The sequence below is a fragment of the Ochotona curzoniae genome, unplaced genomic scaffold (genome assembly GCF_017591425.1).
Source record: "Ochotona curzoniae isolate NIBS_2020 unplaced genomic scaffold, NIBS_Ocur_1.0 scaffold_3835, whole genome shotgun sequence".
NCBI classification, from domain to species: Eukaryota; Metazoa; Chordata; class Mammalia; order Lagomorpha; family Ochotonidae; genus Ochotona; species Ochotona curzoniae.
Window position 1 is genome coordinate 26169710 of NW_024467114.1, and position 15947 is coordinate 26185656.

The 15947-nt window shown below is 53.3% G+C and overlaps 2 protein-coding genes across 3 annotated transcripts; both read left to right on the top strand.

Annotated features, from left to right (window-relative positions):
• Positions 1-5096: 5096 nt before the first annotated feature.
• On the top strand, positions 5097-6979 carry HOXA2 (homeobox A2). The gene is made up of 2 exons (XM_040964786.1): positions 5097-5496; positions 6212-6979. The coding sequence occupies exons 1-2, from the start codon at positions 5097-5099 to the stop codon at positions 6949-6951; spliced, it is 1140 nt and encodes a 379-aa protein (XP_040820720.1). The 3' UTR covers positions 6952-6979.
• Positions 6980-11483: 4504 nt separating this feature from the next.
• Positions 11484-13099, top strand: HOXA1 (homeobox A1). Of its 2 annotated transcripts, none has more exons than XM_040964773.1 (2): positions 11484-12238; positions 12744-13099. In XM_040964773.1, exons 1-2 carry the CDS (start codon positions 11569-11571, stop codon positions 13097-13099), a joined length of 1026 nt encoding a protein of 341 aa, XP_040820707.1. In that variant the 5' UTR covers positions 11484-11568. The 2 variants fall into 2 exon arrangements, with proteins under 2 accessions (XP_040820707.1, XP_040820708.1); XM_040964774.1 differs by lacking the exon at positions 12744-13099 and having other exon boundaries at positions 11569-11931; positions 12144-12203.
• The last annotated feature ends 2848 nt before the right edge of the window (positions 13100-15947 follow it).

Below are 15947 nucleotides of genomic sequence, written 5' to 3' on the forward strand. Positions count from 1 at the left end.
GAATAATCTAAGTTTTAAATATTATTTATCCCCATCCGTTCGTATTTATATTAAAGAAATTCTGTACCCTGATTGTTCAGAAGGTTTCTTGGGCCTTTTGTTCAATAGTGTATTGGCGTACATAGAAAAATTTTTTTATTTGAAAGGGAAATATAATTCCTTTATAAAAACGATAATGATGCAATAAAAACCAGAGAAGATCCAGCTTTAGAAAATAGTGATTGAGATTTGTAACATCCGGCGAAACAAACAAAAAATAACCTGTACACGCGAAAAATGCTAGATTTGTTTTGAGAGTTCTACATTCCTTGCTGCTCACATTCTGAGAAACAAAACAAAAAAAATTAAAGTTTTTATTCTGAGTAATATCTGTGTTAAGAAGGAGTTCTTTGGCTTCAGTGGGTGTCTCCAAGCCAGCTGGCAGAGTAGGCCGCAGCAGCCTGCGGCTCTCGCGTGGGGACTTGGCCATGCGCCGCGCCGCCAAGGCCGGCGGCTTCTGGTGAAAGGCGGCCGGGGCTCCAGGAGAAGGCGGTAGTAGACGGCGGCGCAGCCGGCTCGCTGGGCCGCCTGGTTCCCAGCTGCCGCGGAGGCAGGCGGAGGGCGCAGGGGTCTGTGGGGCGCGGTTTGCGCCAGGAACAAAGGCAGCCGGGGCCGTGGCGCGGCGGGGGGCGCACAGGTGCCTCGCGGCCCCCAATCTCCACGCCGGGCCTCGGGTCCCCGCGGGCCGGCCCACGCCCCGACCCGGGCGGGACCGCCAGCCGCGCTGGGAGGCCCAAGACTTTCCAGCGGCGTTCGGCCTCCTGGTCTCCTTCGCGGCGCGTTCAAGCTTACTGGACCGATTCGCTCCCACCGTCGCCGCGCCGAGCCCAGGAGATGCGAAGGTCCTCCGGGCTCGCCCTGGTGTCCAGCAAGAGCAGGGCTGAACTCGGGAGCCTTTCCTTGAACGGCCTGGACCCAGTTTCAGCTTGGGATTTTGTGTAGCTATGTAGTATTGTGGCATCCCCTGGATTTATTTCCTCTCCTTCCCTCTCAGCTTTTTTTTTTTTTCTGGCCCCAGGGGGAAGGAAAAAAGGAGATTGGTATCCTTCTAATACAAATGCAATTGGAGAAGTTACTTATTTCATTTAATGCTACAGGAACTAAGTATGTATTACTTCTTTTTTTTTTTTTTTTTCCACTCCTGGCTTTACGATTAGCGCTGCCCACTGCCTGACTGGTAGAGACAAAGACAGGCACAAGCAAAGGAAATATTTTCATCTGCAGATCAAAGATTTATACGGAGAAGGAACCAAATGCAGAAAATGCAAACCTCAGAGATGCATCCCAATGCTGTCCCTCTTCCCCAACCCCAGGATGTAAGTCTGGACCTGCCAGCATCTGGGGACTAGGGGGTATCTGAGATGCAAATCCCCTTTCTCTCTGGATTCTATCTTTCAGAGGCACAAGTGGGAAATGTCGCCATTTTGTTTGCAATCCTAAATATCCATCATCATGGCCTCTGTGCCCCCCTTCCTCAGGTGATCTCTGCAAGCTGGCACTGATGCCATGTCTGGGGACCTGCTAGATCCTAGCCACTTGCTTTTAGGGAACCGCCTCAGTTTTAAGGAGTGGGGGCAAGTTCAGAGGATGCGGAGCCAGCTTCAAACCCGGGGGTGCCTCCCTCATTTCTGTCCCGGGCTCCAAATGCTTCTTTTCTTTATTTCTTTGCCTTTTTCTTCTTCTTCTTCTTCTTTTTTAAGTTTGGGTTGAGGAAAAGCGGATTTCCCCCCTCCCTCCTGGCACCCCCACTTTCCTGCGGAAGTATGATGCGCACCTCAGAACCACGCGGAACCCGCGGACACAGTAGGCTTTGTGAGGGCCGGCACTTCCACCTTTGGGCAGGTCCCGTTGTTGCAGAGACAGTCTTCTTTTAAGTAATTGAGAGAGAGCGCGTGAGCGAGAGTGGGAGAGAGAGAGATAAAACGAGCCACCCAAGGGCGAAAATCTTTCACTATTTGCACTCATTCTTAAAAAAATTTTTTTTTTCTTAAGCTGAGGAAGGAAGGTTCTGGAGGTTTCCTTCTTCCCCCAGGGCACAGACTTTTAAATGAGATTCTAATATGATTCCCTGCCCTCCCCCCATCTTGCCAGTCAAGACATTCATGCTGGCGTTCAGAGCAAAAGCAACAGCAACAACAGAAAACAACCAAAAATATTTCGGTCTCACCCCCAGCTTCCTAGATATGAAAAAGAAATCCTTCTTACAATAGCTCCCGAGTTAAAGTGATAGGTTTGGGGAAGATTTCAGTGCTGAGTGGTCAAAGTAAAGGGTGTTCCTCCAGATGGTATTTGAATCAAGGCAGCGGAGGCAGGCAGAAGGTCCTCACCCACGCAGTTCCTGACAAAGCCCCGGCGGTGGGTAGGCAGCACTGCTCCCTTCCTCCAACCCCCCACCCCTTAACCCCTCAATACTTTCTGGTTAAAGTAGAGCCTGAACAAGCCCACCATCCCAGAAGTCTGCCACGAACCTTGCCTAAAAAAGCAACCCTGTAGCCCCTTCCATTGCCCCAAAAAATATCTTTAAAAAAAAAAAAGACTATAGTTTTCCTTGTTTACTTGCGTTTCCTGCTCTCCTCTTTGCTGGGCCACATTTGATCTTGGAAAGAGCTGGAAGCTGAAATGTGTTCTTAAGGGCCAGGAGCTGTCAAGGCATTTGGTGAGCAAGATTGATCGCGCCCAGACTTCCTCCAGAGCTTTGTTTGGAATAAAAGCAAGAAAAAAACTGAAGAAAAAAAAAAACCTCACATTTTTTTTTTTCCATAATAGCATCTCTATCTGCAAAGTGATGCCGTGGGCTAGTTACCGATGGAGACCACTTTATATCTAATTCCCATCCCAAACCTCTTTTGATGCCGGCCTCAGCGCTGGAGTCCTGCCCTTGCTCCTCGGTTGGCCTTTCTTGTTTTCTACTAGATTTTTCTCCCCCGCCAACTGCTCTCTCCTTGGCTATCAGAATGATTTATTTTCCTGCCACTGATGCCTGCCAGCCTGGGGGAGGCTGGTCACTTGGTCCATTTCAAAGGAAGCAAAATCAAATCAGCATCCTCAGGGTTTGGGGGGGAAAAGAGGTACCTTCAATTCAACTCAACTCAACTCTCCTCTTCTCTCCTCTCCTCTCCTCTCCTCTCCTCTCCTCTCCTCTCCTCTCCTCTCCTCTCCTCTCCTCTCCTCACTACTTCCCTCTTTCAGGCTTGGTGGGCTTTAAAAAAGTTATTGTTTGGTACCTAAAGATGTTCTCTTTTGACCCCTCCAGCGCCGTCCAAGATGCACTGTCTCAAGTCTCAGAATTAGAAAAAGAGACGGAAGGAGGAGAAGATCTGTCATTCCTCCTTGGGTCGTCCCTTCTCTCCCCAGTCGTGTCCTTTCCCAACGCAGGGCGCGCAAGAAGAAGTGGGAAGAAGAGTCTGGCTTCAAGGGAGCGCTGACTGCTTCGCACCCAACCAGCACCCCCACCCCCCAGCCCGAGCGACCAAGGACAAGGAGAAGGGTAGGAAGAGAGAGAGAGAGAGAGAGAGAGAGAGAGAGAGAGAGAGAGAAACTAGCGCCTTCTACCTTCCTGCTGCTAACTTCCAACAGACTTCCTGCAAATCGGAAATACTCACCGCACCCGAGCTCTACGGGTATGAAACCCACTGTGCCAGGAGCCGCACGCGCCTGCTCGGGGGGTGGCCTTTCTTGGGCTGCTCGCCGCCCTGGCTGGCTACGGGGATATGGACAACATGGACCTGGGGCTGTTGTCTCGCTTGGCACATGCATCTATCTTTCTCCAGCCACTCCAGAGAAGTTGATGGCGCAGGAAGGTCGGGAAGCTTCGAGAGCCGCCTCCCCTTTTCCGCTTCCCGCGGGAGCCAGATGCAAAGCCGCCGTGGAAAAGCCGCCTAACAATGGGCGGGGGGCGGGGGGGGGCGCGGGCTCCAGGCTGGACCTGGGGAGGGGGGCGAGAGGCTGCGAAGCGTGTTGGGGTGGGGGTGGGTGGAGAAAAGGGAAGGAAAGGCGAACAGGAGAGACAGAGAGAGAGAGAGAGAGAGAGAGAGAGAGAGAGAGAGAGAGAGAAGGAATGGGGAGAAAAGGAAAACGAGGGAAAGAGGTTAAGATACAGGAGCAGGTTAAGACATCAGTTCTGAGATCCAGGAACTGGCTTTAGGGAAAGGGGGTGGGGGGTAAAGGGGGCCGCCCCCTATCTTTCTTCTTTCCCATTCTCCCTCTTTCCGCCGGCGCCTCTCCCGGCATCCCTCTCCCTTCCTCGCTTTCTTTCTCCCTCTCTCCTCGCCTTGGTCCCTCCGCTTCTTCCTTCTGCTTGAACAGAACTTGTGTTGGCTGGGATGCGGGGGCCCTCGGGTGTCAAAACTTTGAAGATTAATGGATTACTTTGTTAATGACTGCAGGCGTCAGACGGAGGTGCTTAAATGATTTGTGAGGTGCGAGGCGTCTTCCCGACAGTCCCAAACAATGCGCGGAGTGTGCGGGGGAGGCAGAGGGCCGCCAACAGCGGGACCAGCGGCAGGGCGCACCCTGGCGCACGCTCGCCCCCGCACGCACCCGTGGGGACAGTGGCTTGGTCCTCGCTGATGGCGTGGCGGCCGGGTTCCCTTCCCCCCACGACGGCCCCCCATGCGTGCCCGGGCATCCCCACCCACACCCGCATCCCTGTGTTTTTGCCCGGAAAAAAGTGTCAATAAAGGCTTGCTGGCCCCCAATGAGGCGTTCCTTCCCGACTTTTTTGGATCAATCAAACAGACAGTGGCTTCTTTTGATTAAAGCCCAAATTGTCATTGGGCAGAGGCAATCATGTGACAGCCAATTCGGTCCAATTTCAACCTTGTCTCCATGAATTCAATAGTTTAATAGTAGCGCGGTCCCCATACGGCTGTAATCAGTGAATTAGAAAAAAAACACCCCAGCAGCGATCTTCTATGATAGATTTTTTTTCCTCCTCCTCCTCCACCTCCTCCTCCTCCTCCTCCTCCTCTGCGCTCGCCTTTTTCCTGGGCCTCGCCCCCCCAAAGCCCCTCCAAAAGAGAGAACTTTTTCTCCGAGGGGGCTCCAAGGAGAAGGCCATGAATTACGAATTTGAGCGAGAGATTGGTTTTATCAATAGCCAGCCGTCGCTCGCTGAGTGCCTGACATCTTTTCCCCCTGTCGCTGATACATTTCAAAGTTCATCAATCAAGACCTCGACGCTTTCACACTCGACACTGATTCCTCCTCCTTTTGAGCACACCATTCCCAGCCTGAACCCGGGCAGTCACCCTCGCCACGGCGCCGGCGGCCGCGCCAAGCCGAGCCCCGCGGGCAGCCGCGGCAGCCCGGTTCCCAGCGGCGCCCTGCAGCCGCCCGAGTACCCCTGGATGAAGGAGAAGAAGGCGGCTAAGAAAACCGCCCTGCCGCCCGCCGCCGCCGCCGCCGCAGCAGCAGCAGCCACCGCCACCACCGGCCCTGCCTGCCTCGGCCACAAAGGTCAGTCCCGAGCCTGGACCCCAGGTCTTCGGGACCCTCGTCGCCCCGAGAGCCGCTGTGGGGGGAGGGGCGCACGGGAGCGTGGGCCGCGGGCGCGCGGGGCTCTGGGTGGCGATGCTCGGCCGATTTCTCCTGTCCCGGTGGGCTTAGCCAAGGCGGAGTGGGAAGTGGGCTGGGTGCAAAGGCAGGGGGACCCTGGCACGCTGCACCAGGAGACGCACACATATATGTTTTTTGGGCGGGGGGGGGACTTTCCCTAACTTGTGTAATGTGGGATGATTTATTTGAGTTGGAACTGACCTCCTCTTGTCTAGTTGTCCTAGAGTTTGGCTTTTTGACAGTAATGAAGAGTGATAGATAGCTCTTGCTCAGCTAAGCAGCTGAGGCATTAATTATAAATTGTGTTGCAGCTAATATAAAGTTTGCTCCCGGATGGAGAGGTTCGGGGCGGGGATGGGGGTGGGTGGTGGTGGGGGGAGAGCTCCAGGAGGGAACGGGATGGAGGTGGAGGAGAAGGGGGTCTCCCCCGGGTCGGGCTCCTAGGAAGGGCAGCACAATGGCCCTGCTGCAAGCCGGGGGCGGCCATTTTGTTGCGGGTGAGCCTCGCGGCGGCTGCGTTGATCCTTCCGTGGACAGGGCCCACTCGGACCCCCTCCGCCTCCAACCGTGCGCGTCTTGTCCGGTTTGCTCCCCCACCCCTCCTCCTTTTCCGCAGAGTCCCTGGACATCGCCGACGGCAGCGGCGGAGGCTCCAGGCGCCTGAGGACTGCCTACACCAACACGCAGCTGCTGGAGCTGGAGAAAGAATTCCACTTCAACAAGTACCTCTGCAGGCCGCGCAGGGTGGAGATCGCCGCGCTACTGGATCTGACGGAGAGACAAGTCAAAGTGTGGTTCCAGAACCGCAGGATGAAACACAAACGGCAGACTCAGTGCAAGGAGAACCAGAACGGCGACGGGAAGTTTAAGAGCCTCGAGGACTCGGAGAAGGCGGAGGAGGACGAGGAGGAAAAGTCTCTCTTTGAGCAAGCCCTGGGCGTCTCGGGGGCGCTCCTGGAGAGGGATGGCTACACTTGTCAGCAGAACGGCCTCTCCCAGCAGCAGGCGCCTAACGGACACAATGGCGACTCCCAAAGTTTCCCAGTCTCGCCTTTAACCAGCAATGAGAAAAATCTGAAACATTTTCAGCACCAGTCACCCACTGTTCCCAACTGCTTGTCAACAATGGGCCAGAACTGTGGCGCGGGCCTCAACAATGACAGCCCCGAGGCCCTGGACGCGCCCTCTTTGCAGGACTTCGCAGTCTTCGCTGCAGACTCCTGCTTGCAGCTCTCCGAGGCCGTCTCTCCCAGCCTGCCAGGCTCCCTCGACAGCCCCATGGATCTCTCCGCTGACAGCTTTGACTTTTTCACCGACACACTGACCACCATCGACCTACAGCATCTGAATTACTAAAACACAGTGGAGCCGAACAAAGCGCCACAACACCGACACAGAAACTCCTCTGCCCAGGTGGCCTGGCTCAGCCTGATCCTGGGGGTCCAGTGCTCCTCATGGCTTTCTTTTCTTCCTCGCCCACCAGCTCCCTCCTTTCAGCATTGAGGATTTTATTTTTTTCCCCCTCTGTTCGTTTAGTGATCGCCCCTGCCTGACCCCATTCCTGAGCCATCTCTGCTTACACATTCAGTTGGAGTTTTAGTTGTTTGAAGACCTAATCCAGTTACACTCTGTGATAAATCCTGAAAGCAATATTTGAGGCCTGCAAGAAAGTGATCATAAATTGTATCTTCACTTTCTTTTTATTTTTGTATTACATTAGGATGCGTTGTCATGTGTATTTTTGGTAGAATAAATGCTCCTTTGCTATAAGTAGCTTTCTTATTTTTTTTCCCCCCTTCTTTCTCAAGATTTCTAACCGATTTAGATTTCTTCTTTTAGTCTAACTTGGTAAATAAAAATTCTGGTCACAATTCATCTTCTTTTTCCATTTCAATATATTTATTAAGGTGACATGTGTAAAGTCTTCAATAGACAAGCAACAACAATAAAAAAGCCAGAAAATGAGTAGGCCTTTGACAAGCAATTTTTGACTTTCTTAAAAAAAAAATACACATAAAGCAATGGATTTGGTTTTCAGAGTACAGGCTTCAACTGTAGATTTTATTTAGTCCTGCAAACAGATGGAGCAGCCTAAGAATTGGGCCCAGTCCAGGTTTTCGAAAAGTGCAGAAATAAAAGTGCCTCCAGGACCGCCCTCTATTCCCCCCCACCCCAGCACCAGGAACAGGTCAACTGGCAGAGCTGCTTGACCCAGTGACCAGGCTCCAGGGCCATAACGAAATTATCAACAATTCATTTATTTAATAAATGTTCATCCCAAACATCTGCATTCCTGCATTCCAGCCTTTCCTCCCCCAGTGCACCCCCCACACACACACACACGTTTTCAGGGTGGCTGATGAATCTCCCAGCTGCTGATGAGCTCAGGCCAAACAGACCTAAAAGACAGAGAAAAACAATAAAACAAAAACAATGGTTACTAGCTGCCAAATGCATTCCAGAAGAGGTTCTTTCCAATTCTCTAGTCTAGGATTTTTTTTTCTCCCCATGGCCAGAAAAATCAATGTTTCACTCTAAAATCTGTTTACACTGCTAATAATGGATCATTAAGGCTTGGAAGTCAGGTTAGCAAGTTGAGATTTAAAATAGAGTGTTTCTGCACCAGGGGTTATAAATTAACCCAGTTTCTAGAGAGCAGAAAAGGATGGAGAAAAAGCACTTTGTGTGAAATATCAATAAAATGTGACCTAGGGAGTGTGACTGGGTTCTTCCACCCCCTCTTATTTTTTAGTTTCCCTCCTCTTTATGTTTCCCCTTCTGAGAGCTCAGTTCTGATGGCCACTTACCTTGAGAAGACACAGCGTGTATGCAACATGTGTGTGTGTAGCGGGTTGATTTACAGGCCCAGTTCTTAACAGCAGAGGCTTGCAAGTTGTCACGAAATCCTGACCTTTCGGCATGAGTCTGTTCCCTACCTCCCCTCACCCCTTTACCCCCTAAATCCCGGCAGCAGCTCGGGGCGTGTGGAGACCGCGGCCGCCCAGCGGGCCCACCGGCTCCGCGCCGAGCCCCGCCGTCCCCGCCGCGGCCAGGGCTGCGCCGCTCCTGGATGCGATTCGTCCTGTGCTCATAAATCAAACGCTTTCTATGAATGAGAATGTCATCAAAGAGATCAATTGCAGGAACACATGCACAAATAAAAATCCTCTTACGTATTTGCTGGGGATCCCCCGTCCGAAGCATTAAGTTAGAAGGCGTTTAGTCATAATTCATTTTTATGGCTCTTTTAAAACAACAGCTTGGCTGAGCCGCGCAGGCCGTGAACAGCTCGCGGCCTCAGCGGCGTTTTGTCTGCTCCTAGTTCCTTCCCTTTCGAGGGGGATCGCCTGAACAGAGGCACTCGCAGCCAAAACCGGTCGCTAGCAGGAGCGCGCTTGGGGACGTTCAAAGAGACTTCAGATCGAATCGGGGGGCGCTGGCCTACTAACCCAGCAGCCTTGTATTAAGGACCGGGATTGCTCGATCGTGGGGGTGGGGTGGGAGAAGGAGCCGGGTGCAGACGTCTGCAGGCTCCAGGCCGCGGGATGCTGCTGCTTTGTGAGTAGCTCCGGAGAGAGCCGCGTTCCGGGCCGCCCGCGGTGACAGAGCGCAGCGCCCGGCGCGAAGGCGGGACGACGCAGGCCTGTACGCCCTGCGAATCTGTAATCCCCGGCAAAGTACCCCACCCCGGGCCGCCCGCGTGAAATGAAGCCGGGAGAAAGAAATTAGAGGGGGCAGGGAGAAGAACGCGGAGGCGGAGAAACGGCAGAGGAGGGCAAAGCGGCCTCGGCCGGCAGCTTCGTGGCCGGAGCCCTAGAGCCCAGTAAACGCCGGCAGACAAGAGGCACAATGGTCTAGGCCCGAGGCCAGGGCTGGGGGAAGGTGCAGGGAAGAGAACAGATGGCTCCCACCACCAGCACCTTCCCCCACCGGAGCTCCTTCCCTCCGGGTCGCTGAAGACCTCCTGGAAGGCACCAGCAGATAACTGTAGAGCTGGGGCAACTTCTGCTCCCCACCCCCGGGCCTCTGCACCACGTTTGGGGACGGGTCAGAGGTCATAGAGAAATGCCATTCCAGAAGGAATACCTGGAGAAAATATTTTATTGCCACCGAGAAAGTCAGTCGAGGGTTCTCCCCTCCCCCTCCCCCCATAGGGGACAGGCTGGGGGGGGGGGAGATCTCGTGAGAAAAGGATAGAGAATCCTGAAGGGGCACCCAACCCAAAATACGTGTGCTCTCTGTGGCAGAGCGGGGTTGGGGAGGCTGGAGCCCAAAGGGCACATTCAGGTCGTGTGCATTCCTCATTACCGACCCTGTCCGGTCCACTACAAAATTTACGCAAGCAATAACTGTGGTTTTCCCCTACTTAAAAGCGTGTCACTTTTCGCTCTTTGGCCTCTTCTCGCTTATAAGTCCAGGGTTGACGCGGAATCCGGCAGTAAACAACGACTTACGACCCCATCTACAGGACCCCTGGCCCTGGAGAAGGCTCGGGTTCGCACGTGTCTCTAGGGAAAGGCGCGCAGGTTCACTCGGCAACCACCGGGTCCGCTGGGAGGAGACGATGGTGCGGGAAAGCAAAGTGTCCCCAGCCTCCCACCCCCGCCACCATCAACCATCTGTCCGCCTCCCCTCCCACCTGCCAGCTTCCACTCCAGACTTGAGTCAGAGTGGGGGTGGGGTGGGCGGAAAGAGGAGGCTCTCCCACCCCGACGCTCCCTTCCCCCTCCCACCCACCGAGGACCGTGGCGGGGGTAGTGGGGTGCGCTCTGTGGGACCTGCGGCCCGCGCCGCAGCGCGCAGGCTCCGGGACTCAGGCGGCGGCAGATGGCCTGCAGCGCTCGGCCCGGCCCCCACGCTAGCCACGTTTGCCAGCGTCATCTCTTCCCCCGCCTCCTGCCCCGCCAAACCCTGCGGCCGAGCCGCTCCAGATCCCGGAGGGCTCCCCGGGCGAAACTGAGCGGGGAGGAGAAAGGGGCGGAGAGCGAGGAGAACCGAGTGGGAGGGCGACCCTGAGCCCCGCTGCCCGCCCCCCTTCTCCCGCCTTATCCTGCGATCTCCGAGCGGGGGCTCAGCCGCCCCCCAGGGGTCGGGTTACAGAAGCTCCTCATTGCCATGCTAATGGCGAACTCGGGTTGAGGGAAGTGGGCTGCGAGGCTCCCAGTGTGGAGAAGGGAAGTTTGTTTTCTTGTCCTCGGCCCCTCCACGCTCACCCGGGGTCCTCCAGGCTAGCCCGCCATGTCCTCCCTTCTCCCCATTCCGAGCTGACGGAGCTGGTGGCCAACCTCGCCCTGTGTCGCTGTTCACTGGGGTCACCGCAGCCTTAGGCCTCACGCAGGGACAATGCTGTGCCTGTGCCTTGGGAGCCTGGGGTGTTTTGTCGCCGGATTCCCACCCTTCCGGCTCTGTCAGCTTGGGAATCTGCCGCTGTTGCAGCCACCCAGTGCGCCCCGACCCATCTACTCGCGCCACGATGAGAACCCAGGAGCCCCCATCCCTTCTTACCTCTGGCCAGTTCACCTTCCGGAGCTCGGCGGGGCGGGGGCAGGGGTGGCTCCCAGCCCCCACCTCCCGGAGGGTGGGAGGCGCGCGGATTCGGGCGCGCGCTAAAGGCAGCTTCTGCTCCCTCTCGCCCCAGAGCTGTAAAGCTGCTTTGGCAGCCGCCGCAGCTTCTGCCGCCTCCTGGGCCGCCTGGGGGGGCGACTGCGCGTCACCTAGACCGAGGAGCGCCGGGACTTAAATGCCACTGAAACGGTGATCCATCACCGCCGGAGCCGGCAAACTTTCGTAGGCGGCTCGGTCATTGGCTGGCTAAGTCACGTGCGTCTCTCCGGGCGCCCTCCGCCCTCGGCCCCCCCCCCCCTTGTTGCGCACTGTACATTCATATCATTTTTCTTCTTCGGCCTCATGGAGGAAGTGAGAAAGTTGGCACGATCACCCACGGCTTCCCAGGACCCGGTCACTCAGTGACAGATGGACAATGCAAGGATGAGCTCCTTCCTGGAATACCCCATCCTTAGCAGTGGCGACTCGGGGACCTGCTCAGCGCGAACCTACTCCTCGGACCATGGGATTACAACTTTCCAGTCGTGCGCAGTCAGTGCCAACAACTGCAGCGGCGACGATCGCTTCCTAGTGGGCAGGGGGGTGCAGATCAGCTCGCCCCACCACCACCACCACCACCACCACCACCACCATCATCACCCTCAGCCGGCCACTTATCAGACTTCTGGAAATCTGGGGGTGTCTTACTCCCACTCGAGTTGTGGTCCGAGCTACAGTGCGCAGAACTTTGGTGCGCCTTACAGTCCCTATGGGTTAAACCAAGAAGCAGACGTAAGTGGTGGGTACCCCTCGTGCGCTCCCGCTGTGTACTCTGGAAACCTCTCATCTCCCATGGTCCAGCATCACCACCACCACCACCACCACCAGGGTTATGCCGGGGGCACGGTGGGCTCGCCTCAGTACATTCACCACTCATACGGACAAGAGCACCAGAGCCTGACCCTGGCCACGTATAGTAACCCTCTGTCCCCTCTCCACGCCAGCCACCAAGAAACCTGCCGCTCCCCTGCCTCGGAAACGTCTTCTCCAGCACAGACCTTTGACTGGATGAAAGTCAAAAGAAATCCTCCCAAAACAGGTGAGGCCTGCCGGCCAGTGGATACAAACCTACACGAGTCTGGCAAGGAAAATTAACAGTTTGTTTTTTAAAGCAAGGGTTCTTGATTCTGACTAGTATGGTTGAGCAAGGGGAGAGTGCCCAGGTGTATTGGGGCTAAGCAGTCTCTGGACTGTTGTACTTGTTGAGGGGCTAGGGTCTAAATGTTCTGGGAATAGGAAGTGTGTGTGTGTGTGTGTGTGTGCGCGCGTGTGTGTGTGTGTGTGTGTGTGGTGAGGTGTGGGTGATATCCTGCTAGTATCTCCTGGCTCCATTAATCATCAGTCTGACCGAGCTAATGCATGAGTTCAGGTTAACACCCGATTGCTCTCCAGTCCCCTTTGGGGATTGGAGACCTTCTTGATTTACCCTTTACAGGGAAAGTTGCCCTGAAGAGCGTAGGGGATCTCCGATTGATTTTATAGTTTCTTCTTCTTCTTTTTTTAAATTTCATCTTTTGCTCTCATGGCTTCCTATCCCACCGCAGGCAAAGTCGGAGAGTTTGGCTACGTGGGTCAGCCCAACGCTGTGCGCACCAACTTCACCACTAAGCAGCTCACGGAGCTGGAGAAGGAGTTCCACTTCAACAAGTACCTGACGCGGGCTCGCAGGGTGGAGATCGCCGCGTCTCTGCAGCTCAACGAGACGCAGGTGAAGATCTGGTTCCAGAACCGCCGCATGAAGCAGAAGAAACGCGAGAAGGAGGGGCTCCTGCCCATCTCTCCAGCCACCCCTCCCGGCAGCGAGGAGAAGGCTGAGGAATCCTCTGAGAAGTCCAGCTCCTCACCCTGCGTCCCTTCGCCGGGGTCCTCTACCTCTGACACCCTACCTACCTCTCACTGAGGCCTTGTTGGGCCCCAGCCCCTGCAGTTCAGCCTGCTCCTAGGAACAGGAGCTTTGGACTCAAAGCACATTCTTAGCTTATCTTGCTTTCCATTGAAGCTTCCCCCACCACCCACTCCTTCCCCCCCTCCACCCCCATCCTATCTGGAGAGCTCCTAGCCAGGACAATGGATTTCCAGGGAAGTCTGGACTGGAGACTTGCTAAAGGGTGCTGCTGCTGCTGTTAACTCCTTAATCCAGTTTGGGTGCCAGCATTAAATCCTGTGGGCCCCTAGGAGAGTTCCCCAGATCCTCTTGTTCTTTTCAAACACTCTTTTGGAAAAAACAGGCTCCTTTGCCAGTGAAAATATGCCAAAGAGAGGCCCCTCATCTTTTACCTAAGCTGTATATTCACAGTTAGCCCCTCCACCTTGCCCTTCAATGCAGGATAGAGTTCGGGAGTTCATGGAGATGCGCTATGAGTGTATTTATGCCAATTCATTCATCCCTTAATTTAATTCAGTTTCCAGTGTGTGGGTTTGCTGGTTGTAAATACTTTGTCCTGAGAGGTTTATCTTTATATAGATTTTTCTAGAAATGTTTTAGATTATGTATCTAAAACAGACAGGGTGGGCAAACTCTCACATTTGGTATAATTTTATGTGTGACTGTAGGTGTCAGGGTAAGTTTCTTCAATTCCACCCAATCAGATGCTCCCCAGAGTAGTTTCCATTTGTTCTTTCAGATGGTTAAGAAGGCCCAGAGAGCACAATATTCGGAACCTGGCTTCCTGTGTTAAATGCCTCCTAACCTGCCCCTTTCTTCTTGCCATCTCTGGCCACTCTCTATTTTGAACTCCTGCTGGAGGAGCTGGAGCCCAAGGGAATCATTCAAAGGAGGCTCTTCCGCAGGTACCTTGACTGGATGTTTTCAGCTCAGTTGTTGATGATGTGATGGGTGGCACAGTGGATGTATATCTCGTGTGATTCGTGAATAGTCTCCTGCATGTCGCACAATGTCTGGATGTCCCTGAAGTAGCACATTGAGTCCTGTCTGTTACCTTGTGTGAGCCTATGATAGCCCTCATTTCCTGTACAATCATGAACAGCTCTGAGATCCTGGGGTGATGTGATCCGGAGCAGAGTTTACGGGTCTTAAGATGTCTGTAATAAATAGATCCAGTTTCAGGTATGCTGCAGCATTTGTATGTGGCTGGGTTACCATTGCGGGATCCCAGTAAGCTAGCTGGTTTCATGTGGGGAAGGGGAGAAGGGTGCTGTGTGTTTTCAAAGAGGTGGATCGTTTCTTCTTGAATAAAAAAGTGAATGTTTTCCATTCTCATGCAGCTGACGCATTCCGTATGAGCGTGATTTTATCAAAGCTGGGGTCTTGTCTAATAGCTTCTCTTTCACTGAGCAAGAGCTCACTTCTTATGAAAGTTCATATTGGAAAGAAAAAAAAATGAATGATGAAGAAATTTATGAAGTAGATCTATTTTTGAAACAAACATGGATACTTCCTGGGTCAAGTGCTAACCTTTTCACCTCCAACTGAATGTTGACATCTATAGAAACAGAACCCCCTTCTAAAGCTGAACCTGTCTTCAGCCAGTCTTTCCTCACATCAGTGACCCAAGAGCTGAGAGATTCACATTTAATTAGCTCCAGTATAAAGCTGTTTTGAGGATGGATCCTTCCCTCTCCCTTCTTTTTTGGACTGTCAGGGGTTCTTCTAATATATTCCACCCTTTACATGGAGTGTGGCCTGTTTTCAGCAAATGCTTACTTTCCTCCTCCATTCTTCGGGGTCAACATTGTACCCCTCCCACTACTCACTCCCTTCTCTGGGTTGTATATCTTATACCTTCCGTACTGATTTCATAACCTTGCTGGCTAGGATGGGTTCCTAGTTAGAAGTTCATGTCACATAACCTCTGGGCTCAACAGGTTCTTCCAGGTGAACTTGTGGTAGCCGCCCTGTAGCCTTTAAATTTTCATGTTGTTTCCGACCTAGGCAAACGCTTGTTCTCTTAGAGGAGATCAGCAAATGACAGAGTTCAAAGTTCCTCTCCTCCCAGGCCTCTTCCCACTTACCCTTTACTTTCACACATTTTTGCAAGCTTTAATTTGGTCCCAAGGGCAGTGTAGAAAATTTACAGCATTACAAACAGATACAGACATATGACTTCCTTCCTTCTCACAGGGTGTTTTAGAAAGGCTTGGCTGGGAGAAGGAAAACCCTGCAAAAACTTGGAATCCGCAGGCCTTCTCAAGCCTGCCTGAGAGTTCACAGCCTTGTTAAAGGAAGCAAGCTGGGTCTTCACAGACCTGGTGGCTGCGGCCATATCAAGGGCATGGGTGCCCGCCCTTTGGCTGCCGGGACCTGGGGTTGCTTCTGAAAGACTCAAGTGGATGGAGGAGAACTTCAAAGACGGCCAATCCTTTCTTTCATTTCCCGCCCTGGCCTGATGCTGTATCTATTGTTTATTAGTGTAAGGCCACACAGCAGAACAGATGGCTGACTTCCAAATACTTTAATGTGCTAAAGTGTCATTTGCATGCATGCCACTGCCTTGATTTCAATATCTAAAAGCACAACCGGACCCGCTGGAATCCCGGAGATTCCAATCTTCAAGGTGCCGGTCTTAATGCAGTTGGGAAAACGAGGCCGATAAATTATGCCTAAATATCCTTAACCTTCTCTAGATCCTAGAATAAATTAGTTAACGAGCAATGTATTTAGGAGGCATTAATATACCTTTCAGCAAGGAAAACATTTGTATCTTTTTAGCTGTCCCAATCGATTAAATCAAAGGTGCTTAACACATCTTATTTCAAGGTTTCTTTTTCTGCTTCGGTCTCCCAGGAGA